Here is a 26525-nt window from a genome sequence, read left to right as displayed (position 1 = left end):
AACTCTCGAAGAAGAAGAAGATCCCGCCTCTCTTTTCCGGCTGTGACAATGGCGCAACAAGCCGGTGAATACCGCAGGCGTGGCTACCTAGCTGAAAGGTATTCAGTCACATTTATGCATTACACTGACGCACCCAAGTGTTTTTTATTTATTATTATTTTAAGTGCAGACATCATATTTATGAAATAAATATGGTGATGATCATTTTCCCTGCATAGTTTTAGTCACATAAAAATGGAAAAAGTGGTCTTGTTATTTCTTCCTATTGAGATCATTTTTTATCGGCAGACCCTATTCGGTAACACTAATGAAATAATCTACTAATATGTCTGAAACATGCCGCTTTTAAGAGGGAGGGAGAAGTCCTGCCCACGAAGGTGAGATGGACACGGTTTAACTGCAGTGTGAAATCAGTATTGAACGAGAACGCTGCAGCCAGAAAAAGGCTGTCATTTAATCTAATTGTGCATCGTCAATGGACATCCACTAAAAGTGCTGGATTTAATACCGACAGGCTCTGATTTTTTTTTTTTTTTTTAATTCTGTATTGCTTGTTTATTATAACCTACATTTAGCTGTAAATTACCTCAATGTTTTTGTTTTTCAGACGTTGGACATTCAAAAGTCAGCAGAAAGATCAGTGGAGGCAAAGGAAGATCCAGGTTCCGGCACAGTGACCAGGACATATGCAGCCCGCGGTCCAGGGACCGTAAGTATTCATCAGAACACTTATGTCATTCTTGTTTGCAAGAGGAAATGTTTTTAAGTAATAACAGCATGAGATTGTGCATATTTTGAACATGTGGTTTTGTGTTTCAGTCACTCATTTCTACTTAAGAAAGGTTTAAAATTTAAAATTTAAAGGTTCATACATTGTGAACTGATGATGGGGTTTAACTTTTATTTTGTCCAATCTGCAAACTTAACAGATGTCCATTTTCGAAATGATTTTTTTTAATTTTTTTTTTTTTTATAATGAAACTAAATCCTAAAATGACATTTCATCTAAGAATATTTTAATGAAATTGTTTAAATAAAAACTAAAACACATCAATTAATGTATAACAAATAGAACTTGGGCAACTTGGTTTTGAACCACAGGGTTTAGTTGCTGAAGAAATTTGCATTTCCATGACACTTTTGAATGGTGATGCACATTCTTTATTCATACATTACTTCAGCCCAACAACCTGCACATTTTGACATTGTCACTGTAGGTACTTACAGACAACTACAGAGTGAAAGGTCCTCAGTGTTCATCCAAACACCACGCACTATCCCCACTCTCCCCACAGTGCTTCGCCCTCTTTTTTTTTTTCATGAATATCATGAATGAAACAACATACAGTTCATATTTTTATACATGCGGGACACATACACATAGTTACAATTCACTTGGCTATTGTGGGGTTCAAGTTTTACCCACAATTACAGATCTCTAGTTTGAGCCTCAAGTCTTAATAAATCATCCAAACTAGTGCCTTTTTGCAGAAAGTTGGCAGAAGTGAATTTTTGGGCTGTAATGCGTTTGCATACATTTTTTTTACATGTACATCATTTTCAGAAAGTGACACAAACAAGAAAAACAAAAGCTTAAGATAAAACAAATGTGCAAATCTATGAGGATTTTTAACAGTGCATTGATATCATTAAAAAATACCTTTCTGATTATTTTCTTTTAGAGATAGTGAATGAACATTTTTGTATATATTTGGAGGCGGCATTGAGACGCAGGGGAAAATGGACTGTTCTGTCTTTGTCATCTCATGCTTTGGTATTGAGGAAACTCTGTATGCCACATGACTTAAAGGCAAAACGGCAACCGACATCATTAGCATTAAAGTTATGACTTGTATAGAGCTCACCATAAGACATCCAATCATCAATACCAAGACCCATGATGGAAGGATATAAGAAGGAAAACAATGGAGAGACAGGTCTGAAGAGGTTAAAATGTATTACATAGGTTTCTAGAAACTGTAGGAGATATCAGTTTAGTTTAGTGCAAATTACAAGAAAATTTAAGTCGTTGTATATTCCCAGGAGAGTTTCTTTGAAGCATCTGCTCCATTTGAATATTCATTCATTATTTGATTATTATTGAAAAAATAAAAGTGTAAATTTTCTGCTTGTATGGAGACAGACATGATTTTTTTTTAACATGTCCAAGATATGGAAACACAACAATTGAACATCTTGTATTTTCCCAAAACTTATCCCAAATGACTTAGTTTATTCTAGGAAACTGAAACGCAATAAATGGGAAAACATTTTAAGAAATTATTTGGAAATGACTGTCCTGTGAAATTGCTTTCTGCAGTCCATTTATTTACAGCACTTGTGCCTTGGGATTTTTGATGACTTCCATTTCCAGCAAGTACAATCTGATTTTCAATGTATTCTTATTTACAGCTCCAACGACCACTCACAAAGTATCTTTCTACAACATACTGTATGATTACATCCACAATCAAAATAAACATCAATTTCAAATGATTTCGATTGCGAGTGAACATCTATTTGTACAAAAGCATCTGCGCTCTAGTACATGATTAGCATGATTATAAGCACTTGTAATGAAATACAATTGCAGGACCACTCCTAATAACACGATTGCTGTAATGCTGTTAAATTTAATCTGGCACTCCAATCTATGTTGACAGATTTCTCTTTGCACACTCCGTTTCAGTAATCTCAGATTTAGCGATTATCATTTGCCACTAGCAGACAGACTGTCCCACAGTATTTCTGAGAGTCTGTTTGCTCAGCATAGATCTTGTGGTCGACACTGAAGCCACAACGGCACAATACTTTTTAAAGCAGGTACAACACACGGCACAGCCCACCTCATGTCTGCTAATAGTGCTCACAACAAACACCTGACCACACACTGTGAATGTAATTTCTTTAAAGATACAATGTAGGATTCTTATTACAATGAAGACATTCACTGTATTGATCAGACAAATCTAATTTAGAAAATAAAATAGAATGCAAACAAAGCTTTCATAAAGTTTGCACACTGTTGTCCTGGAAATCAGAGTATTTTGATTTGTTTCATAACTTTTAAGTGAGTGGATAAGTGTTGCAGCAAAATTGGTCCAAGAACATAGTACAGCACTACTGTCACGCTTCAGTGCTTTGAGAAAAAACACAAGCCCACACATCGTGCCTTTAACACCAAGTGTACTATTTTATGTAATCTACAGCATCAGTTTTAATGTAAATCTACGTGTTTGCAGGCCGACATGCGTCTCTTGCAGCCAGTGCGATCGCCTCTCCTGTTTTGCACAGGGTCATGGGTCAAAAATATCATGCAGTACTCCCCTAAGAGGACGTGTGTTCTCCTTGGGAGAGGAGAAATAAGGGCCTTTTGGTGCAAAAAAAAAAAAAAAAAAGCCCAAAAGGACGTGATAAACCATTAAGGGTGAACGTCCCATATTATCCACCCAGATGTGTTAGTGCAGAAAGGCGCTGCACATTTCCCCATAATCGCTGTTTCTCAATCTCTGCTTCTGTCAATCCTTCAATTCTCACTTGTTCTCTCTCACATAAACAGTTTCATCATATTCACCCTCAGACTCGCGGGCTGCATCTCCAAGTCTGCCTCAGAACTCTATCTTGCAGGCAGGAAAGGTCTCGTCCTGCATGGCGACAGTGCTGTTGGATCCCAGGACGGTGATGCCGAGCTCCTTCTGTCTGTCCAGGGTCTGCTGGTACCATTCCTGCATCGACACCGACTCAAAGGTAGGAATCACTGTCACCTGGAGACACACAAAAGAACATGTGACCTACAGTCATTTGTTGATATCCATGGCAGCAGTTTCTAAGTCGTCATGTTGGGATTTGACAGATGTTTTCAGCATCTAGAAGAAATCAGACGAGTGCTGCAGAAGTCTCTGTGGAGCTAACTGCTGTGTAAGACAACAACTAACACTGTGTATGAATCTAACGTTGTGTTTTTCTACCTGCATAGTGTCAGGCCAGGACATCTTGCCATCCAGCAGAGCGTCCAGCGTTTGCCTCAGCAGCTCCTCCCGCTCCGGACAGTCGCCGCTGATTATATAGCACGAAGATCGAACGCACCTAAAAAAGTCCGTACTGACTGTAGGAGAGGAGGCTCCAGAGGGAATGTAGGCCAGGTCCACATACACACTGATTTCACCAACAGACTTGGAGCCTGTGACCGAAGGGAGAGGAGAAACTATTTGTAACACTGCTGATAGATCGCTAATAAAGTACACAGATGGTTAAAGGGTAAGAGAAAGATTCATGGAAGTCCATTTTTTTATATTTCACGTTTCACACCTCATACCTGTGTTGGGTGGGGATTTTGCTGATGCTGAGCGAGCGCCGGAGGAAGGCGTACGAGTAGAAGAAGCGTTCCCCTTTGTGACTCCACTTTGGGTCCCTGTCCTGCTTTTCCCTGAGCCTGATTTTTGAGGGCCCTCAATAGCCTGGTGATGAAAAGTGAAATAGTTTACATGGTTCAGAGTTTGATTTTACTCGTGTGGGTGCCTTACAGTGGATTGGGAAAATGTTAGTATACCAATCTTTAATATAATAACAGTCACAAACAGATGTAGCCTAAACACACAGGACTTTAGCTCATATGCATCTATGCTAATGTGACAAACTCACCCCTGGTACTTTTTTCCCTCGGGTGCCAGTGGCTTTTGCTCTCTTCCCATGAGCATCGGAGTCGGACTGAGGAACGGGCATAGAGGTGTCAGGATGTGGAGGCAGGGGCGGACTGTCCCTTAGAGGGGCTGGAAGAGGATCCGGGGGCAGAGCCTGACTGGGGTGGAGGTCATGCGGGGAGTTGGATGTCTCACTACACGACTCATCTTCATCCGAGTCCAGAGCTCCATCTGCTGTGGTGGACGGGCAGTCCTCTGTGCAGACGGGGGCATTCGATTCACTGGGTGACGTGTCCCTGGGGTTGTTATTGTTGCCGTGATGATGTGGCGTGAAGGCTCCTCTGGAGGCTTCGCTGGCCCCTGAGCCGGAGTCAGGCGCTTTGAAGTGCTTGAACTCACACGGAGAAACCAGGCATAGGTCCACGTCATGAGCTGACGCCTCAAAATGAAGTGTGTTGGGAGCCACAGGTCGCCCCATCTCTGAACCCTGACCTAAAGATCTCGGTGGCTTCTTCATGGATAAAGACACAAAATGACCTCCGTTGGACTGGGATTGGTGAAGGGTGTCCTCTCCCTCTCGCTGGCTCACACTGGTTGGTCCCTGCTCAAAGGACATGGACAGTGATTCATCTACTTCTGTTGACTGAGGCGAGCTCACCTCTGCTGGCATGGAGTGTGTAGTGGTAGTGGTGGCCACAGAGGGAGAGAGGTCTGAAGATCCCTCTTTTAATGGACCCAAAGAGAGGAAACTTAGATGCTTCTCTCGGGGGTTTGTGTGACACTCTGAAGCGCTTTTGGGCTGCCCCTCGCTTTGCCTGGATGACCCATTTGTCTGGTTGACATCAGCTGAATCTAAGTCACTCATCCCGGCCTGCAGCCTGTTTAGAGTGGCCCTGTTGCACCACACATCATCTGGGGACAGACAGTAAGGAGTGTGGCCTGCGCTGTTGGGCCGTGAGTCGGGGGAGGCTGTCTCTACAGTCTCTGCAGTCTCCTCGTCGAGGCTGTTTGGGGCCCGGTTCTCTGGAGAGGATCGCGAGGGAGGGCTGTGTCTCAAAGCCCCGTCCAGAAGAGTGTACTCCGTTGGGGTTAAGTCAAGCTGGACTGCGCTCTCGTCCTTTGGCGTCTTGTTCAGCGGAGATGGAAATCCTACAACTTTTTCAGGTTTGGTAGCATTTCCAGACTGATCCACACCACTGATCTCACAAGACCCAGGCATATGTTGCACTCTGTTATCACCACTCTGTATTCCCATTATCTTTAGACCACCTGCAGCTTCCTCCGCTGATCTTTCAGTGGCTTCTTTACATGTCTCTTTGCTCAGGCCTTCGAGATGCTTTTCATCTCCAAACTTGCTGCTTTTCTGCTTTTCTTTATCTGCTATTTCTACCTCCACCTCTTCAAGTTCAGTTTCCTCCCGGAGCCTGAGAAAATCAGCTGTCATATCCTCAGGGGTAGACGTTTTGGAGCCACAGGGGTTCTCCTCCAACTCCTTTTCCATTTTTTGATCCTGCTGCTTGGTAACAGGGCTCTCTGGCTCTGGGATTTTTGACTCAGCCCCAGTGTCGGGTTTTGTTGTATTCTTATTTGGTAATTCAGCGTTTACATTTACCTTCTTGCCGGCATTTGCTGCCTTTCCTGAAGGCTTTCTTGTTTTCTTCTCTCCTATTTTGGAGTCATTTTTAGCTTCCTTTTTGAGCTTTGTTTTATTTTCATTCTTTGGTTTGGACGCGACACCATTCTTTTTCCCCTGATCGTTCTTTGGAACACCGTTCTCCTCTTTGTTTCCAGTCTTCTCCTCTTTTTTCCCATCCTTCCCTCCTCCTTTTTTGGAGGTATTCTTCTCTGACAATGCCGCCTTATGCTTTATGCCTGTCTCTTTGATTTTGGTTTTATCAGTATCTCGTGTACCAACTCCATTTAATGCTTTTCCTTTTTCCTTCAGCGATACATCCTTACCCTCCTCTCTAACTCCGCGCTCTTTCCCGTATTTGGGTGTTCCCTCCTTCCCTTGGGATTTGCAACTGTCCTGGCTCTCTGTCCTCTTGGCCTTTTTGTCCTCCCCCAGCCTTTCGAGGTCTCCAGTGGTCACCGTGGGTTTCTGGAGGAAGGCCAGCCCCTTCAGCTTCTCCAGCCCCTGCAGCAGCTTCACCTGTGGGGTAATGCCAGGGAACAGCACCCTGACAACCTTCTCTTGAGGGCATGCCGGATGCCACACAAGCAGGGCAGACACCGAGGCCAAAGCAGTGAGAGGGAGAGTTTGGGACTTTGATGCTGATGACACTCCATCAGGCCAGTTTTGCATGAAAGTCTGGTACTCCTGGCTGTTCTTGCCTGGACTGAGAATGTATAAATCCAACTGTCCCACTCCCATCTTTTGGAACAGCGTTAGTGACTCAATGGGGACTCCCTGTGGTCGAAACAGTGGTTGTGGCCTGATGTCTAACTTCTTTAACAACTGTAGGGTTACGGTTGCCTGCTGTGTGCTCTTCAGTACATTATCCACGCCTGAAAGGAGAAGAATTGTAATTAATATTGGCAGTTTTTGCAGTGACAAGTCCAGGTGGGATTCCTCCCTCCGGAAGGTGGTTGGATTACACGCAACTCATTAGTTAGGGCAAAACAAAAAAAAACAAATCGGTGCCAATGATATTGGATACATCTATGTCATTAACAAGAGGGATGCTAGCCCATATTCTCTGTCCAACTGGCAAGTGGCAAGCCATCGTGACGTCACCCATTGGTTTGTGAATTGCTGTTTTGAAGCCATGAGTCTGGCATTTTGGCCGTCGCCATCTTGGCTTTTTGGTGCTGGTAGTGATCATATTTGAACGAGCTGGGGAGAAGCGAGGGAAGGAACAGACTGAGAACCTAAGGCCACTATAACCACCAACCTTGACAGAAAACCTGACTGCAACCCAGGCATGCCAATTATGGATTTACTTTTAGAAGAACATCATGATGAGTAGTGGAAAACACTCAAACTTTGTATGAGATAAGTTGATGGTTTTTGAATGGGAGTCTATTGGAGCTGGAGTTTTTTTTGGAGCCAGCCTTTATTAGCCTTCAGTTGTATTGCACTCTAAAGCATTATTGCATTGGCTTCACTTCTCAGATCCACAAGCCCTATACATTTTTATGATCCATGGTTTTAACGCATCACTCACACTGCTGCTGTTCCACCTGCAACCTGCTGGGGGTGTTAAAGAACACAACTCCAAGCTCTGGAGAGATGAGCCTCTTGGATAAGTCATCTGTGCAAAAATAAAGAATACAAAGACCCACAATTTGAAATATGTATTTGGAAAAAAGAATATTTCCCCTTTATTTCCGAAAATAACTTTATTATTTTACCTTTGACATCAATGCTTAGCTCCTGCTCGGCCACTTTCCTCTCCAGAAGGGAGATGACACCAGGGAGGTTCTCCGTCCCGATGTGCGTCAACAAAACTGCATCAACTCGGTCGAGGTGGCGAACCAGCTTCCAGAAACAGGCCTGAGAGTCTGAGCCTCCGTCCACCAGCATCGTAAAGCCGTTCACAGCAAAGAAGGCGCACTCACCGCGGCCGGCAGGGAACACATAGCAGCAGGGACGGGACAGCTTGAGGAAACCTACAGTGATGGGAGGAGGCAGCAGGTCGAAAGGGGAAGGAGGGCAAATAGTACCGGTGACAAGGGACGAGAATTCCCCCAGAGCCTCCATGGCAGGCAGCACCTCTGGGGGATTAATGTGGAGCGTGAAAGGACCCTGCAGGGGCTGGTTCTCCAAGAGAATCTCCCTCCACTGGCCAATGTTGGGGCAGCTGAGCGTCAGGTTGATCTTAGAGGAGGTAAGTGAGGAGGCAGAGCTCTCCTGATCTAGGAACTGAAGACAGAGATAAATACACAGATTTTATTTTCTTAAAGCAGAAGTTCATCCTCTGAGTTTAGCAATAAAACAAACTTTAACTGAAACAATTTGTCAATTTATCAAAGATTTTTGCCGATTATTAAAACCAAATAGTTCAAGCCAAATTGCCAGACATTTTATTAGTCATCATTTCACAATTATGAGAATTTTTCTTTTAAATATGCAATTGTAAATTAAACAGATTTGAGTTTTGACTGTTAAACGAGCAAAAAAAAAAGATTGTACAAATCGATATAATAATCGGTTTTGTTGCAATCTTGGTTCTGTCACAGTGTCTAAATATCTAAATTTCTAACTGTTTGTGCAGTAAGCGTATTTACATTTACATTTTCTACCAAAATTTAAAAATCTGAACATTTACATGCGATGTAATAACAGTCGTACCTGCTCTGTCAGTATTTGTTTCAGTTGGTGTGGTGAGAAAAGCCCTCTGTGAAACAGCAGGTCTCCGCTTTCCTCCACACTCAGACCAGCCAAGATCAACAGCTTATGAGCCGATTCCCTGGACAGCAGAGCGAACACCTAACCGGGGCACAGATGTACCAATCAGCCTCAGGTTTGTCACGATTCAAACTTTAACACGGCAGCAGTAGAGAAATTTTAAATGTGAAAGAGTTGCCTAGTACACATGAAACGTTGAAGCTTTTTGAGCTGAGAAAGTAACCGATTTAATTCTCTTTGAATTTTGGACAAACAAAAGAAGCTTAGCCTGAGGAAAATTGTGATGGGGACATTTGATTATTTTGTGAGAAAATTGGCAGATTGAACAATAAAAACACGGTAGTTTCAGCCCTTGTTATAATTATATGTAAAGTCTTGTATTGTATATATTTTGTTTGAAACTATCTGTAGCCATATGAAAATCATAATTCTCTATCAAATTTCTGCTTGAACTGCTTTAAAATGGGAAGGAATAAATCAATAATTCCTAATTGAGGTTCAGCTCTGTTTAAAAGACTTTGGAAACTTTATATTTTAGTTTAAAATTATCCTTAAAAAAAAAAAACTAAAAAAATAACACCTCGAGCAACTGCCTATTCAGGATATTCCTTCTCACCTCTGAATGAACCTGTTCCTGAGATGGACTGATCAGCACCTGAGTGTCCAACACTCTGGTACTGTGGCGCAGACACTTCTGCCCTGAAGAGGCAATAGATGGGAAGAGAAGGACACACAGACAGACAGACAGACAGACAGAAACAAACAAGAGAAGAGGGAAGTCAAAGCTGAGGGAAACAAGCCAACAGATCCGAGCAGCGAGCGAGGAGCCAGAAGCAAATAGGAAGGGAGCTCAAAGAAGTCCAAGAGAAAGGGAACTGGGCTAACCACTCGGGTGATTGACTCACTCAACCCCGCTCCCCCTTCCCACCAAAAAAAAAAAAAGGGAAGGAAGAAGAGTGGAACAGCTGAGTCAGATGGACTGTCTGAGGATGAGATGCCAAGTTTACTCAATCTGCAATGGAAGTCCAGTCTGAGCGGAACTCGGAAGAACATCTAAGGATACAGACGCAAACACAGCCAACTGGAACATAACGACCCAAATATGAACAAAAGTTTCATTGTCTTTGTCTAAAAAAAAGTGAAACAAAACCAATCTCTATTCCGTACAAGCAATTTCACTGAATTACATCTTTCTCATTTTTATGCTCGCCAGTTCGGTCTTGTGATACAATGACATGCACATTTTGAAATGTGAACGTTGTGATTCATCATGTAAACAACTTACTCCTTTTTTTTTGCCGACGTGATCGTTTGTGAGCTTCGGAGTTGCTGTTTGGTGACTTTAGTTTCCTTTGAACAAAGCTAAGACGGCAGTTTTCCCTTGTTTTTAGTCTGAATGCTAAGCTAAGCTAACAAGCTGCAGGTTTCAGCTACAGATTAAGTGGGAAGGCCTGTGAGTGACATTAATCTTTTCTTGTAACGTTTGGCAATAAATGCATTACCCAAAATGCGTCGCCTAGATAGAGCACCCACTCTCTTACAAAATGTCAAATCCTTTGACACTCAAAATAACACGCACGGTCTTATTAGAACAGCTTTTACAGCAGTATTTACCACGCAGAGTACAGGCAACCTTTCTGGGTGCCATTTTGTCCTCCTCAGAAAGAGAAATGTTTGTTCTTGTCTGTGTTCGTCACTTCACCTCACAGCTCAGCTGGAACACAACTGTCTGACACTGATGTTTGTCTGCCTTTAGCCATTTTCCCAGTGCTCTGTTGTCCTTGGCTCTGCATACTAAATGTTGGCACACACAGACACACAGCGAGAAAGCGATAGAGAGGGGTGGCACGGCTTGGTTGCAAGGTTTCTATTGTTTTCTGTCCTCGGGGCCCACCCATGTTTAACAATCGCCTGACTGCTCCTCCACTTTCCTTCCTTCCTTCCTTCCTTCCTTCCTTCCTCAGTGATCCTAGGCCGGCTCAGTTGGTGTGTTACCGTGGAGATGGGGGGGCTTTCTGTGAAGTCGAAGATTTAGATTTTAACTTCAATTTACGCAAAGTATCTTACCTGCACCCTTGAAAGATGCTGTGTGATGAGAGAGGAATTCTTGGAGATAGAGGTTCAGGTTACAGGATTTTAAGTCCACGTCCCATGACCGAATACCTAATGACATAAATATATTATCAAAAGGTGCACTGTTATAAACAATCAACACATATTGTTCAAATATTCACAAATCAAAAAAGTATGAAGGTTATAGAATGCAAATGTGATAATTGATGGTAATACTCATTTTAAACATAATGCATTTGACTAAAACACTGAAAACCTTTACCCAACTCTGCCCTTTACATTTCCTTTAATGCAAAGTTTTCACACCGGTATGTCACGTCACCCGTTTCACACATATGGCTGGTATTATACTGTAGCCTTTCTACATCCAAGTAATCACCTGCAAACAGTCTGTTACCTGTATCCAGCTGTTTACACACATGATAATAAGACAATATGTATAAGACAATTACACTAAATCTGTCTCCTTGGTCTGGGAAATTAAATCAGGCATTTTTCAGTATTTACTGGCCTTTTATGAAAAAAAAAACATGAAAAACAGAAGTATTGATCTATCAATAATGATAATAATCGTTAGATGGAGGCCTACATGGGATGCACCTTCAAAAAGCAGAAAACAGGGCTGTTTTTCTTGGCTCATGAAAAGTTGATGACATTTTGGAGCCATGCAGAAGGTAATAAAATGTTAATTGGCCCAGTTAGCTATAGAGAGAAATGCATTTCTTTCTTTCTCGGCTATCTGTCATTTGATCTGTTTTACAGACATTTTATGCACTACAGTTCTTTCCTTTTGCACATAACAGCAGTAACACACAGACTGCAATGGATCATCATGTACTGTCTGCCTACAGTAGGCTATCTCTGTATCCACAGTTGCCGTAAAGCACAAAGGTTCATGAAACATCGTTTACAAGTAGCTATGTGTTGATTGAATATTCTACCTGCAACATTTCCTCAAAGGCTTGATCCTTAAATAACGACAAAACTGAGGCGAAAGGCAAACCACCCGCTCCTGCTTTTAATTATAATGTGGCCCGAGGGGTGAGGTGATGCTGATGGTGGAGTATCGCCAGATGACGCATCCTCGGTCAGTAGGGTGGATAGAATTACATAAACTGCAATGTGGTCTGGGGTTTCATCCCCAGTGTTGATTTAGGCGACGAGAACTTGCAGGGATTATAATTTTTTTTTTTTTTTTTTTTTTTTTTTTTTTTTATCCGTATAGAGAGAAGCAAAATGGCACACAGTGGCTGTAAGAAGCGGCACCAGATGAACCTACCTCGTTCAATCTCCCTGCTGATGTGTTCAGTCTGTCTGAGGCGAGCCGTCCGTCCGATAATGATGAGCAGGGAGTATTTGTGGAGGCAGAAGTCGGGGTTTGCGGTCGCAGCGCGCCGCGGCTCCTCCTGGACCTCCCTCTCCAGCACCCGGCTGGACGCCATGTTGGAAACTCGCACTTGGATATGATGTCATTGAAAAATCCTGACAGCGCCTTTTATTACAGGGAGATGACAGCTGGTCTGCTGGAATGCAGCCGTGCATCAGTGAATGTGTAGGATGAGGCTGAATTATTGATGGAACCTGGCAAAAAGATCTATTTTTTATTATTATTTTTCGTTGTTCTAGGGTAGCAGTTTAATCTTAAATTAATTACCAACAAGTGATATGAAAATTAAAATCAGCAGCTCATCGGCCACTAGGTGATGTGTGATGTATATTTTATGATACTGCACAACATATTAAATATCCCCCCCACCCTTTTGTAACGATGGTGCAGCGGACGCGCACAACATAATTTTAAAGTTTATTGAACTTTTCATCTTACAAATATATTTAGAAACCTTTATCTTTTCCACAAACAAACATATTAAAACGGCATTAATGACAAAAACTACATTCAAAATGTATTTCACATAATGGCACGATCCCACACATATTACTCCCCCTGTGACACGATTATAAACAAGGACGGACAAAAAAACAGATGCACACTTTGTAACTATTCAGAACAGTTCAGGTTTATAAACGAAAAACTTCACGTTTTACATCGCCTTTTATTTGTTATCACAAAGAGAATGACAACAGTAGCAGGTCTCCCTGTCATATCTCACATTCATCATTTTTATCACTCCAAACACCTAAACTTTTATGTCATTTCTCTTTCTTTTTTTTTCTCCTTCACAAACATTTGAGAACATAGAAGTTACAGGAAGTCCCTCGAGGACAGCTGCACAGCGTGCCAATACGCGCTCCTTTACGCACGGCGCACGGCTCTCCTGCATCACACTGAAACGATAACGTAAATTATTAAACTGCGAGCTCATATGGGGAAATTTACCACATTAATGTAGACCTAAGCATCAGTCTGAACTGGAATACGTATGTGTGTGGGTTTCACAAAAGACACATCTCTAAAAACCCTCTGCATTTTTATGATTATTCGCAAATAGATAACAACCTCCTTGTTGATTTAGTAACCAATTAGCTGTTCTGAAATGTAACCAAACACGTTTATGTGGTGTTTTAAGAGTTCTAATTGTGTTTACTCACCGAGGGCAACCAGCCGAGCTTTTTTTCTAAGGGCATCTCTTTGCTTCTCAGCTTCTCCAAAACTTCTTGCAGCGCGTCAATCTGCACAGGAAATAAATGCCGAAACGTTAATTGAGTACAAAACAAAGTCCAACTGTGTGGTTGAGGTTTGTGGTATAAAATAATTTGGAAGAATATGCATTTTCCAGATAATCAAAGCACCAGTGTCCTTAGTTATTCCACATGACACGTTTTACCCTCCTCGCCCCCACAAAATCTCTCACCAGGTCTTTCTCTTGTTGGGTTTTCAGGGGGAAATCCAACGAGCGCGTCTCCAGCGAGGAGTCCTCTGCACGAGCGAGCCACAGGTAGGCGCAGCAGCAGGTGACCGCGAGGAGGAGAGTCCGTGCGCTGACCATGGTTCTGAAACACAAAAAAGGGGGAGTCCTTCTCTTCGGCGGGTGGAGAAAAGAGGGAAGTAAGTAAAAGCTTCCTTGACGCGCAGCCAGTTGGAGGTCTCCTGTCCAGAAAAGCTCTTTTTATAGGCGCTTTTCAGATGCTGCTGACATCAGCCAGCCTCTGAAATATTCATTGAAACTTTGACATGGGTGACATGGGTGACACTGCTCAGCACCTCTGTATCTTTAACAGGAAGGGGACCTGACCGGATTAAATAAAAAAAAATGGTTAAAGGTGGAATTGCAATTGAGAAAACATATTTGTGAGAGTAATCTAAAGGCTTAATAGAAATCACACTCCTTCCCCCCGACACTTTTATGTCTTCCAATCTGTGTCTGTTGTGACACAAATCCCTTTGCAATGAGCTTTTTTCCCCCCCTAATTTTTTTTATCTAATGTGTGCACATTGATCCTGTTCAGTTAAACGTGTATCTGACTCAATGATGAGTCATTTTGATGTGTCACATTCATAGCGAGACCTCGCCTCATACACAAAAGCTCTCCTGAACAAAACTGTATCTGAATCTGGAGCTCTCAAATCCAAATGACAAAGACATTGCACAGTTATCTAAAACCTAAAGTCATGCTCTCTTCTACTTCTTGTTGATGGATTTATCATGTCAACATTTCTGTTTTTTTTTTTTCTACTATTCTGCCCATCATCTTATGTCACCACTGTTCAATAAAGCTGAAATCTAACCTCAGGTTAACCCACCAACACAATCTTTGATCAAAATCCAATTTCCCTTTGTAGGAATAACCTTACCGCCCTCCTCCACCCCCTCCAAGGAAATGTATGTGCATGGCTGACAGGCTTGTGTTTATACACCAAACCATGTCAGAGAGCCCACATCACTGACAAATCCCATCGACCCTGAGAAGCCATTCATCCACCACGCCGGCCATGATATCCTCTTCCATCCCCTGAAAAAGAGAGATGGAATCAGACAGCAACTAAGGGCAGTGGTCAAAGCTTATGACTCGCTCAGGTTGAATTCATCTAATGGAAAAATACAATTTCAAGGTCTATTTTTATCAGTGTTTATGTGTGTATAAACAAAAACTAAATATTTCAACATAAACTTTCAGATTTATAGATATTCTGAAATGCGGACTGTATGAGTCAATGTGCCTTTTACGTACATTATATGACACTGGCATGACATGTCATTTTACATCTGATTGACTGATCACTCCTTCATGGATTTGTAACAAGGTCTTAAAAAAAGACTCCCACTTGGCTTGGAACAGCACCAAGTATCTTGGTGATCGTGCCACAGTTCCTCTTTCACTGTGTAATCCCAGTCTGACGCCATGATATTCAAATCAGGGCTCTTTGGGGGCCATACCAACTGTTACATCCCTCCTTGTTCTTCTTCCTGCTGAAGATAGTTTTGTATGTCTGTTCTTTATGCTGCAGAATGAATTTAGGACCATAGTATATAACAATCTATACATCTAAAAAAAAAAAAGAAGAGAGAATTAAAGGTTAGAAGAACAAAGATGAGTAAATCACACAACGTGACATTACAGCAGCACAATAAAAAGCAAAACAGGTAGTGGCATTACAAACCCAAGTCGTGTACATGACTCGCACACAAAAACATTTGGAAAAAAAGAGGGTCTTCCAATGCAACTTAAAACACACCAGGGAGTTTGCTTATGCAAGTTCCATGCAGAGACATTTCCACAGACTAGGAACCAGGACGACGAACACATTTATTTGAGTGAGGTACAACTAACAGAACTCAGAGGTTTTGAGGATCTTGCTTTATTTCACCTCACTCAGTTTTATGTGTATGTATGAATTCGATACTAATTACTTATGCATTGTCACTTTTGTCCGATTTGTATTTATGAAATTAGATCACTGTCGTACTTTTTTGTATGGTCACACTCACATTGGTGACTGCTAATGGAGATCTAAATAACAAAACGAGTCCCCACCAGTGTGACCCCCTCTCCCCCCCCCCCTCCAACACACACACACACACCTTTATCTTATTCATAGAATATAATTCAAATAATCTATTTATCTGTCCTATAAATTTACACAGCAGCTCACCTGGAGGTCCTTTCACAATGCTGCATTTAAACTTGCTAAAGGAGAGATTCACACATAATAGTACATATTAATGAAATAGTATCTGTTAAGTAAGTCATTTTTATTTTAATTAAGCTTCTTGTTTTCTGTCTTCATTTAGTTGCGTTTTATAGCCTACATATTCCCCTGACAGGGGTTTGTTCTTCTCAAACATCCCATAAAGCTTTCATGAAACCGTTCACTGTTGTTTTTTTGGTACTCATTTCTACCGCGCGGGGGCAGCACCGCAAATTGAACGAGCGGAAACGGATTAAAGAAGCAACCGGAAGTTTACAAGTGCAGCTCTTCTGGCAGTGTTGAGAATTAGCTCTTGTTCGGTTGTTTTCAAGGATTCTTTCTCCACGACGGACTTCTAGCAAAAGCAACAATGTCCGAAAGAAAAGTGCTGAATGTAAGTATCTGAACACCAAGGGTGTGCTTCATTTTGGTGCGATTTAAAATTGTAAGCCATGACGGAACCAAGTAGGCTAACGTTAGCAACGTAGCTGGCTGAGTGACGTGTTTTCATTGTATTTACCAGCTTTTATTTAATATTTAACAGGTAGCTTTGTTTTAAGTGCTCATACCGAACATGCAAAACGTATTATCTGGTAGCTTTAAAGCATACAAATCAAACTTTTATTATTTGATTTACTTTAGTTGAGGCTGTCCAGCAGCTAACTCACTTTTTTTTTTGTTTTGTTTTGTTTTGTTTTGTTTTGTTGTTTTTTTTTGCTCTCCACAGAAATACTACCCTCCGGATTTCGATCCATCCAAAATCCCAAAGCTTAAACTCCCCAAAGATCGTCAGTATGTGGTCAGATTGATGGCGCCATTCAACATGAGGTATGCGTGTCAGCATCCATGTTTGTCTAATGCTTCTCAAGTTCAACTTCCGTTTGGTGCCATTCACCAGTAGCTCGCATGCTTAGTTACATTTTAGTATTAAATAGTAACTCGGTGAAGGGGACAGTTTTAAACAGGAGAATCTGTGACTCTCGATCTCTTGGGGGAAAATGTGCATTCACTGAGGTGGTTCATCCTTTCACTCCGTAATCAGTGTTTCTCCCAAAAAGCAGGTATTAGAATAGGAAGTGAACTGGATGATGTAAATCTTTTATTATTATAATTGCCCCCACCCCCCATACTCGTGGGATAGTCACCAAGTTTCTAACCTGTAAACATGTCACCCCAAATGTTCCATGTTTTGGACGAGTAAGTTTAATTTTTGAGGCCAATACAACACATGACACAGACATAAAAGACATTATTCTTTATGTGCTCTTTATGTATTTAATATTTCCCTCAATAATACTGACATGGGTGAGGTGCTAGTATCATCAGCATGACCTGTCTGTTAATTTGCAGGTGTAAAACGTGTGGCGAGTACATCTACAAGGGGAAGAAGTTCAATGCTCGCAAAGAGACGGTTCAGAATGAGCTCTACATGGGACTCCCGATCTTCCGTTTCTACATCAAATGTACTCGGTGTCTTGCTGAAATTACATTTAAGGTGAGAGTTAATGCTCCGATTGTCACAGAGTTGTGACAAGCTAAAGTTGTGTTTATGTTGTTTTATTGAAGACGCGTTTATGATATTATTCATGAAAACAATGTCTCACGCTTAAATGTATCATGTTGAGATTATAGACTGACCCAGAGAACACAGACTACGCCATGGAGCATGGTGCAACACGAAACTTCCAGGCAGAGAAACTTGTTGAGGACGAGGAGAAGAGAATCCAGCAGGAGAGGGAAGAAGAGGAACTGAACAACCCCATGAAGGTCAGTGTTTAAGAGACAGCCACTGTTTTTACTTTAATTTACACTTGGAATGAGGATCTGATGGTCACCAAATCCTTGACCAGGTGTTGGAGAACCGCACAAAAGATTCCAAGCTGGAGATGGAGGTTCTGGAGAACCTCCAGGAGCTGAAGGAGCTGAACCAGAGGCAGGCCCAGGTGGACTTTGAGGGAATGATCGACCGATACAGAGACATCGAGAAGAGAGAGAAGGAACGGGAGAAAGAAGAGGATGAGCGTGAAACAAAGTGAGTGAGGAAAGTTCACACAGAAAAATGGACAGTGAAATGCGTACGGAAACATAAAATATGTTATTTATTAGAATCAACACTTACTGTAAAAAAAAGTATCTGATGCATTAAGTTGAATATGTTTTATTTTTCATGTGTACTCTTCTGATAATCTTCGTGCCCACTGCAATAAGACTGTACAATAACTCACCTCTGGCAAAATCCATCACAGTACAATAACACTGCTGACTGTGTTTCTTGGTTTGTTTGTATATTATATATATAGATATATACTGTACTATATATATATATATATATATATATATATATGTTGACTGTGTTTCTTGGTTTGTTTGTATATAATATATATAGATATATAATGTACTGTATATACTGTGCATTTTATATTTTGTACTGCTATTTACTGCTATTTTATTGCTTTTCTATTATTCTATTCTATTCTATTGTTTTATTCTATTATTTCTATTATTGTCTTATTGCTTCTGTATGCTGCTGTAGCGAAAAAATTTCCCCTCGGGGATTAATAAAGTAAATACCTACCTACCTACCTACCTTAACTCTTGAGCAGAAGTCATTCAAATGTGTGGCTTGTTTTACAGAGAGATGTTGGACCGTGCTCTTGTGAAAAGGCTCAGAGACTCTGACTCTGATTCAGAAAAGGAAGAGGCGAGCAGCAGCACACAGACAAAGGAGTCCAGCCCCGACAAACCAACAGATATCCTCACGACTGACAAACCACCTGAGGCACAGGTATGTTTAGCCAACCATGTTCAAGAAAGTGTGCATGTAAGTGACTGGGTTCAAATGTTATCAACAAATAATTGCGTAAATTTCATCTTTAAGATTTTAGCCCTGTCCCCATTAAATTTTTATCAATGTGCGGCTGTTACTTCTTGTTTCTATGATAGAGTTTGGCGACAAATATACTGGGCTCTTTTCACGATCCTGGCCATCTGACATTGATCAAAGTCAAGTGCACCCTGCACAGTGTGCTAGGGTTGTGGCAAGCTCACTTTCATATTTTCAAGCTTTCATAAATACTTCTTAAATGTCATTTAAGTGGGAAAAAAAAAAAAGGGCCTTTAAGTAGTCTTAAGAACAGATTTATAGAAACTTTCCTTTCCCTGTACTAACAAACATTAAACAGAAGCCATGTGTGAGCAGGAAATAGCAGGTTGGTTCATGCCGTGTTTCCACAGGGAGCCTCCGCTGGAGGCGTGAAGAAGGCCAAGCTGCCGAGATGGGACAGGAGTGTCGGGACGCTGGGCAGCGGAGCGGCACTCGGCTCCCTGGTCGTGCGAAAGAAACCGGCAGTAACTGTCAACAAGCCCGGTCCAGTGGTGGCGACTGCAGCTCCCGCCTCACAAACAGGTAACCCATCAGTATATCATACAGTTTATGACCTTATGGCCTGATTGTTTTGAAGTCTTAATTATTAGGTACTTTATTTTATTTATTCCATCACCAAATATTTGTGTTTGCACCCTAAAAGTGAAAATTCGCCACTTTTTATGTGGATGTCCACTGAAGCAATACGTTCCTTCGTGTTTGCTGTATTGACAGCTGCAGAAGTGACTTCTCTGCTGCATTTCTTTGACTGCGTACACTGGCTCTGATAAACACCTCTGAAGATCTGAGTCAGCCAAAACACTGTAAAATGCGTCTTCGCCCATAAAATTCTCTGCATTCATATTTTGGATGCCATTCCACTGTTGGAAACGTAGCTACATGCAGTACAAGCAAAGCAAACAACTTTTGGTTTTGAACAATATCGAGAACAGGCCTCCTGTCAACAGAGACGGCTCAGTTAACCTCTACTTCTTCTGGCGACCAGCTACATCGCTGTACATGTCAAATGATGGAGCTGCAGATTTTCCAGCTGCTTCCTGCAGACACGGATGACTTATCGGTTTAACTTTATTGAATTTTCCTTTTAATGCAAAGTTTTCTTCTGATTTGGGAGCCACAGTCATTGTATGTTGTTTTACAGATTCAAAGGCATCGACGGCTGACTCCATAAAAGCTTCTAAACCCGTTACCACACAAAACGGCTCGTCATCGCTCAGCCTGCTGGGGGCGTATTCAGACAGTGACAGCAATGACAGTGAATGACAAGAAGACATGACTGACACGCAGTTATATAAATGGTACAGAAAGGAATATAATGATATAGAACTTTTTGTAAGGCTGTACAGACATTGAAATCATATGTAACCAGTTTGTTGTGTATGTTGGCAGGCGGTTATTAGGAGGGATTGTATCGTCAGCTTTCCAAATCCAGTGTAACAAAAACTCTTTTAGCAGATCCGCAGAAGAATGGACCTGTTGTGATGTAGAATTTACATGAGAATTTGTTTTTTTGAATTTTTGAGGCAAATTTACCCTTTAAAAATATTATCTATATATTTGAACGTTTATTAAAATCTCTGAAACCCCTTGTACCTTGTGAGTCTTTATTATTATTTTTTTTAATGGAAATCAATGCTGAAATTCTCTGACTCCCGATTTATTACGTGTATTTTGTGGTTCCTTTAGTTCTCCACAATTGTGAACTGATTATCTTTTGGATGTATAACCGTTGGTCAGGACAAAACACCAACACCTCGGGCTTTGGGAAACACCGGTCACGTTTTTTTTTTGGTGACGATTTTCTTAACATTTTAAAGGCCAACAGCTAATTGATTGATCGAGAAAATAATCCGCAGATCGATTGTGATTTATGATGGAGTATTTTTACATACTTGTATTTTCACTAATAATAATCATTGTGTTTATTTTTTTTTTTCTCCACAGTTCCTTGTTACCTGGTTTACGTCAAAAATCTAGTGGACACGCCTGATGAAACGCCGTATATAACTTAATTATATTTTTAATGTCATTTTAATTTATATTAATGACCACTACAATTTTGAATGTAGAAAAGAGCTTATTAAAAAAAAAAACAAAAAAAAAAAACATTATACCCTTGATCAGAGTACCGGGAATGCATCGGCGAGACAAAAGGATTACGTGTGGATTTGGCGGCGCTCGCTTTAATGTCGACCCAATTAAACCACCTCCACGCTCCCCTTTAAACCACCTCCACGCTCCCCTTTAAACCAGCTCCCCACTCCCCTTTAAAACCAGCTTGCCGGTCTGGTCCAGCGAACATTTAGCAGACGGACTGACCCGCTTGGCTCGGAGGCAAAAAAAATAAAATAATAATATATCACGAATGTCCGCGTTTTATTTCGGCGCCGGAAAGCGTTGAAGACGGAACGCCGGATGGAAACCAGAAAGACGTAAAGAGGACCGGGGACCCTTCAATGTGGAGAAAAGAGGGTGAGCTTCGAGAAGTAACGTCAGCAGCTGACTTAACGGTCGTTGGCGACGATAGCTGGCGTCCAGCTAACTTGGCTAACTTAGCTCAGGCATGTTTACAAAGCGGCGACGACTCGTTGCTGCGCCTATTTTAACTTTTCTTTTCTTTTTTTTTTTTTTTTTAAATGAACGATAACTACATTAGACCACTATTAAGCTTGGTAGTAACCAGTCGAGGAGGAAACGCTGCCCTTAATCCGCTGCTGTGAAGACGTGATTGATAGAAACCCCCTTTATTTACCCTCTAATGCTAACTAGCCATCGTCAATTGTTCCTGTGATGTGCTTCGTCAGCGGGCGAGACATTTCTGCTTCACCTCGGAGGAAAAGTTATTAAAGCTACCCCAAAAGGAGGTCTGGGATATTAGTTGATCCTTAAGGACCTGTTGAGTACAATTGACCAACAATAGCTCTTTTCTTTAGGTTACTATTACTTCTGTAAGGACCTTTTTAAAAACAAATTTGGAAAGGAAAACTATTATTAACCTATTAAAGGCTACTAAACCCTAATGACATAAGATTGAAAACGAATAATAAATGCTATTAAGATAGCTCTTTTTTTTTGGGGGGGGGGGGGACCATTCAACCATTCATTTCAGCACTGCTCCTGAATGATTCTCTTCAATCTGTTGACCTCTTCATTTACAGATCCATGGCAAAGTGGCTGAAGGACTACCTAAACTTTGGCAGCAGGCGTGATCCTCCGCAGCCCCCGAGGCCAGATTACAGTGAGAGCGAAATCTTGAGGGCCTACAGAGCTCAGAAGGAGTTGGACTTCGAGGACCCGTACCAACACGCTGATAAGGAGCACCAGAATGGAGATTTCAGCTCCTGCGGTGCCACAATGAGCCTTCCCGCTTTCCCTGCTTTTGGTTCAGTGCTGCCTAATGGCGTGGAGGTGTGACATGCATGTCATCAGTTTCTGTTTCAAGTGGCTTTATATATATATATATATATATATACATATATATATATTTCGGTGACATTTGATTGATTATTGGAAGTGTTTTGTTTACATGTGTCCAGGTGAAAGTCCTGTCGCCAAAACACAGACTAATTAAAGTGGACTCTCAGGAGTTTGGTCGCTGCAAGATCCCTCTGAGTCCTGTGACTGTTCAAGAAGAACCTGTAAGTACTGGTTTTGTCTTCTGCTTTACGGTTGATGTTGTTTTCCCTCCCCCCCCTCTCTCATTCTCTGCCTCAGTTACTCACTTGCAAACACTGTTATGTTTTGAGCTCGTCTCCTCAGCGCAAATAAAACAAATTGTGTTGTCAGGTGAGATAAACTTTTGTTTCCGTCTCCCCAACAAGGTGGTTCCTTCTGCCCCGGCAGCGTCGGACTCTGACTCGGACTACTCGGATCCATTTGATGCTCGTCCAGACCCGAGACCCAGAACAACCTGGGAGCCCAAATCTGCACCAACTGATTGCTGCAGCTACATGGAGCCATTCGAGGCTCAGCGGATTATTTCAGGTTTATATAAAGATGTTTATCCCGCACAAATCAGTTTGGCTCTTGATTAAAAAAAAAAGGTTTTATTGTACAGGGAGTTCAACAGTGGAATATTGTATGCTGAACAGCTACCATCAGTGTCCAAACCCTTTTCCTTCTAAATGTCACTTTTCAGCAACTTTTTGTGACTTTAGTTTTGCAGAGCGTTATTTACTCTCTACGTCCACTGTGCAGAACTGCAGCACAGCGTGATGACTACCAGGTCTGGGAGTGGTGATGGCGGCCAGTTGTACGATAACCCATATGAGGAGAGGACTCGGCACCACCATCGAGCTGCTCCACCAGCACAGCAGCAAACTCAGAAGGTAGAGGGTGGATTTGGCCTGATGGACAGCCGGGAGAGCAGGCTGCCTCAGGACGATGAGAGGCCGGCTGATGAATACGACCAGCCCTGGGAGTGGAAGAAGGACAACATCTCTAAAGCTCTAGCAGGTAAGTCCTGGTTTTCCAAGTATTACAATTCTAAATCAAATTAGTCTTGGACTGATTTTTTTTTTTTTTTTTTTTTATTATTATTATTTTTAAACCTATTGTTTTCTCTCTGTCTGCCCGTAGTTCAGTTTGAAGGAGCAGAAAGGGAACGCTCACGAGCTCAGACCGAGCAGACCAGGCTGACCAAGACAGGCACTACGTCTACCATGTCGGACTCAACTACACTCCGTCTTGTTGGCGACACTCCTCCTCTCCTGGGTGAGAGAGTGGATCCATTGCTGTCCCTGGAGAAGCAAGTGTAAGTGGACGCTTGCAATGTTGAAGTGACAGTGTTTCAAATAGTTGTTTTTTTTCCCCAATTTTAGTGAATAGCAACGATTGTATTTCTTGCACAACAATAATTTCCAGCTTCCCACTGCTGACTCGGTTAATAATATCCTAACTGTGATTGTGTTTGGCAGTGAAGGAACGAGCCACTTAACATGGATGTAAACCATGCTGGGTTTAAAATATTTTTTTTCTTAAATGGTATTGCATACGTTTTATGTCACGTGTTGGATGTGAAAGATAGGCACAGGACATTTTGGTGAGACTTAAGATCTTTTTTTTGTTGGCTTCAGTCTCTAGATTTGCAGGTAGAATAAAGAAGAAACCTAAGACTCACCAAGCAGAAGAAATATAATGTTAGATTATGTGCCGTGGATTAAATGTGTCCCCCTGTTGTCGTGTTTCCTCCTGGTCGCCTGCAGGTGGTACCATGGAGCTCTTAGCCGCTCGGAGGCAGAGGCTCTACTGACTCTCTGTAAGGAGAGCTCCTACCTGGTGAGGAACAGCCAGACCTGCCGGAACGACTACTCGCTCTCTCTCAGGTACACTCTGACCCCAGCTGCGCTGCACATTAAAATCAATCACACACGTTTGTTCATGAATAGTCACTTATTCCTCATGCCTCGGATAAACTGGGCCTGTTTAGTTCAATGCCGAATTCGCTTGACTCTGTCTTTAACAAAAAGCTTTACTAAATAAAAAAAAAAGAACTTACATCTTCACGTTCTCTTATTACCATGTTGTCTGAATATCATTGCAATCTCCCAAATTGCAGTTCTTCCCTTGTGCACTGTGCTGTTTCCAAAATGATCTGATCCACTTTTTTTCCTCATCTGGGTATTGTTTTGGTCTGCGGGTGGTGAGAGAATGTTCTCAGACTTCAGCCTCGAGGCAACTTTTAATTGTTGCCATCCAGTCACTTAATTTATGCTGCTGTCCCCCCCACCCCCCAATTCCCTTTTTTTTTTTTCTCTCTCAAAGTGTATTCAAACTGTATGATGAACGGCATGAAAGCAGCTGTTTCGAAAGAGATTATATGCTTGCTGGGAGTTATTCCCGGCCTCACGCTTGTGCTTATATGACGCAATGAGTCAAGGAATACAGTAATTTGATAGGATTGTACCCAAATCACAGCCCATGTGTACAACAGTAGTTCAGCAGCACAAGATGTTTATCTCTGTGGATTGTCCTCCAGTCCAAGGCCCACATTTAGTCCTGAGAAGTACTCACAAAATAAGACACATTTATCCATCTGAGCATACATGTGCTTAACCACTAAATCCAGTAGCAAGCGACATGTATGTTTTTCTACAATACTGCATGTGGCTGTAATTTCTTTTTTTTTTTTAAACACGACATATTTCTTCTCAGTTAATAAAGCAAAGACTCGTGTGTCCCGTCTCTCTCTCGCCAGGAGCTGCAAAGGCTTCATGCATATGAAGTTCACCCGGTCTGCGGACGGGCGTTACGTGCTCGGAGAGAACAGCCCCCCCTTCTCCACCATCCCCGAGGTCATCCACTACTACACCACACACAAGCTGCCAATCAGAGGAGCGGAGCAAATGTCCCTACTGTATCCTGTCATAGTGCAGACCCTCTGACACTGACGCACACATACTGTTTCTTCTGGTGCTACTGAATACAATATATACTCAATATTTACCTACTTCTCCCCATTTCCTACGTGCTTTTTCACTGCCGTTCTACCTGCACTGCTTACAAGAGATTGGACTGTTTGGGTGCCATCTATCCCTTATTTTTTTTTTTTATAATTTTTTTTTTTTTTTTTTTTTGTACCATAATCCCAGGAAGTACACTGGCAGCTTGACAAGAGAGCTCAGTGCCTCATGAACCTGTGAAATGGTATCGTCACTGAAATCCCTGTATTTTGCTGTCATGGACTCCTGAAAATCAGAAATCATTGATAATACAAGTATGTTTAGGTCAAAGAAAAAAAAAACAACTAGTCTTGAGGTGTCTTGAGACGGTAGAATTTATATCATGTTGCATGGACGTTTGTCTCTTTTGCTGCCAGGCAGAGTCTGTTGTGAGGTGGACTGTACTGCCAACTCATTTAAAGGATAATAGTGGTGGGTTTTAGCTTGTGCCAATAATCCAGGCTGATTTTCTTTTTTCTTTTTCCAGTAAAGGCAGCAGTTATGTTTACGTGAATTTTATGTTTTATACTGACAGGAAGATCAAATGAAAAGAGGTAGAGGGCTGAAAACGCAGTTGAGAGCGTGTAAAACCCTTTTATTACCCTTTTAAGTGTTCGTTACTATTCAAACCAAACACTACGTATTTACCCCTGGCCGTCGTTGGGCTCCGGGGTTTCTCTTTGTGTTTCAGAGGCCTGTGAATGTCATATGATGCTGTAGCCACGCGCCCTGCAGTGTTCTCCGTTCGTCGTGTTAATGTGTGACATGACGTCAGACGGACACGACTCGGTAACTTCACGCGGTAACGAGACGCCTGCAGTACTAGTTTAGAGAGTAATAATTACAGTATTATACTGAAAGCTTGCGGCTTTGTGATGACGATTAAAAAAAAAAAAAAAAAAAAAAAAAAGCTTAGGTAGTTTATTTACTGTGCTGTTTTATAAGATTTTAAATGTCTGTTGAAAATAAAGGTGTTTTTTCTGTTTTCACATGGTCTGTACATTGTATAATTTTCTGTTTGATTGATGCTTTTTCAAATCGATAGTCA

At 41.7% G+C, this 26525-nt stretch overlaps 4 protein-coding genes across 5 annotated transcripts; 2 read left to right on the top strand and 2 right to left on the bottom strand.

Annotated features, from left to right (window-relative positions):
* Window positions 1–3608: 3608 nt before the first annotated feature.
* LOC138200140 (microtubule-associated protein 1S-like) lies at window positions 3609–12528 on the bottom strand. The gene is made up of 10 exons (XM_069152618.1): window positions 12344–12528; window positions 11059–11154; window positions 9608–9690; window positions 8935–9072; window positions 7995–8505; window positions 7808–7894; window positions 4642–7148; window positions 4316–4457; window positions 3969–4180; window positions 3609–3764 (listed from the first exon to the last, which is right to left on the bottom strand). The coding sequence occupies exons 1-10, from the start codon at window positions 12504–12506 to the stop codon at window positions 3609–3611; spliced, it is 4095 nt and encodes a 1364-aa protein (XP_069008719.1). The 5' UTR covers window positions 12507–12528.
* A 327-nt stretch (window positions 12529–12855) lies between these two features.
* On the bottom strand, window positions 12856–14368 carry cart1 (cocaine- and amphetamine-regulated transcript 1). Its single transcript, XM_069152628.1, has 3 exons — window positions 13878–14368; window positions 13615–13695; window positions 12856–13350 (listed from the first exon to the last, which is right to left on the bottom strand). Exons 1-3 carry the CDS (start codon window positions 14010–14012, stop codon window positions 13243–13245), a joined length of 324 nt encoding a protein of 107 aa, XP_069008729.1. The 5' UTR covers window positions 14013–14368; the 3' UTR covers window positions 12856–13242.
* Window positions 14369–16408: 2040 nt separating this feature from the next.
* Window positions 16409–20629, top strand: yju2 (YJU2 splicing factor homolog). The gene is made up of 8 exons (XM_069152624.1): window positions 16409–16547; window positions 16881–16981; window positions 17504–17648; window positions 17786–17920; window positions 18004–18185; window positions 18788–18938; window positions 19388–19559; window positions 20179–20629. The coding sequence occupies exons 1-8, from the start codon at window positions 16524–16526 to the stop codon at window positions 20298–20300; spliced, it is 1032 nt and encodes a 343-aa protein (XP_069008725.1). The 5' UTR covers window positions 16409–16523; the 3' UTR covers window positions 20301–20629.
* Window positions 20630–20982: 353 nt separating this feature from the next.
* On the top strand, window positions 20983–26466 carry LOC138200143 (SH2 domain-containing adapter protein F-like). Of its 2 annotated transcripts, none has more exons than XM_069152622.1 (8): window positions 20983–21509; window positions 22196–22445; window positions 22574–22675; window positions 22859–23021; window positions 23235–23492; window positions 23616–23790; window positions 24242–24361; window positions 25234–26466. In XM_069152622.1, the coding sequence occupies exons 2-8, from the start codon at window positions 22200–22202 to the stop codon at window positions 25418–25420; spliced, it is 1251 nt and encodes a 416-aa protein (XP_069008723.1). In that variant the 5' UTR covers window positions 20983–21509; window positions 22196–22199; the 3' UTR covers window positions 25421–26466. The 2 variants fall into 2 exon arrangements, with proteins under 2 accessions (XP_069008723.1, XP_069008724.1); XM_069152623.1 differs by lacking the exon at window positions 20983–21509 and adding an exon at window positions 21534–21901.
* Window positions 26467–26525: the final 59 nt, after the last annotated feature.

This window comes from Embiotoca jacksoni, unplaced genomic scaffold, assembly GCF_022577435.1.
Source record: "Embiotoca jacksoni isolate LCO1_2020_lvr unplaced genomic scaffold, fEmbJac1.0.p SCAF_18, whole genome shotgun sequence".
Taxonomy (NCBI): Eukaryota; Metazoa; Chordata; class Actinopteri; family Embiotocidae; genus Embiotoca; species Embiotoca jacksoni.
This window is presented reverse-complemented; position numbering and strand designations above follow the sequence as displayed.

What these genes read in the sequence shown, in the direction of transcription:
- LOC138200140 (XM_069152618.1), bottom strand. Translation starts at nt 12,506, where the DNA reads ATGGCGTCCAGCCGGGTGCTGGAGAGGGAGGTCCAGGAGGAGCCGCGG. An exon ending in AACAAATACTGACAGAGCAG is followed by an intron (nt 8,506 to 8,934) that starts GTACGACTGTTA and finishes CTCTGTCTTCAG; the next exon opens with TTCCTAGATCAGGAGAGCTC. An exon ending in CCTGGCCTGACACTATGCAG is followed by an intron (nt 3,765 to 3,968) that starts GTAGAAAAACAC and finishes GTGTGTCTCCAG; the next exon opens with GTGACAGTGATTCCTACCTT.
- cart1 (XM_069152628.1), bottom strand. Translation starts at nt 14,012, where the DNA reads ATGGTCAGCGCACGGACTCTCCTCCTCGCGGTCACCTGCTGCTGCGCC. An exon ending in CCCAACAAGAGAAAGACCTG is followed by an intron (nt 13,696 to 13,877) that starts GTGAGAGATTTT and finishes TTTCCTGTGCAG; the next exon opens with ATTGACGCGCTGCAAGAAGT. An exon ending in AGCTCGGCTGGTTGCCCTCG is followed by an intron (nt 13,351 to 13,614) that starts GTGAGTAAACAC and finishes TTATCGTTTCAG; the next exon opens with TGTGATGCAGGAGAGCCGTG.
- yju2 (XM_069152624.1), top strand. Translation starts at nt 16,524, where the DNA reads ATGTCCGAAAGAAAAGTGCTGAAT. An exon ending in TTGCTGAAATTACATTTAAG is followed by an intron (nt 17,649 to 17,785) that starts GTGAGAGTTAAT and finishes TTGAGATTATAG; the next exon opens with ACTGACCCAGAGAACACAGA. An exon ending in AACTGAACAACCCCATGAAG is followed by an intron (nt 17,921 to 18,003) that starts GTCAGTGTTTAA and finishes ATCCTTGACCAG; the next exon opens with GTGTTGGAGAACCGCACAAA.
- LOC138200143 (XM_069152622.1), top strand. Translation starts at nt 22,200, where the DNA reads ATGGCAAAGTGGCTGAAGGACTACCTAAACTTTGGCAGCAGGCGTGAT. An exon ending in CATCTCTAAAGCTCTAGCAG is followed by an intron (nt 23,493 to 23,615) that starts GTAAGTCCTGGT and finishes GTCTGCCCGTAG; the next exon opens with TTCAGTTTGAAGGAGCAGAA. An exon ending in GACTACTCGCTCTCTCTCAG is followed by an intron (nt 24,362 to 25,233) that starts GTACACTCTGAC and finishes CTCTCTCGCCAG; the next exon opens with GAGCTGCAAAGGCTTCATGC.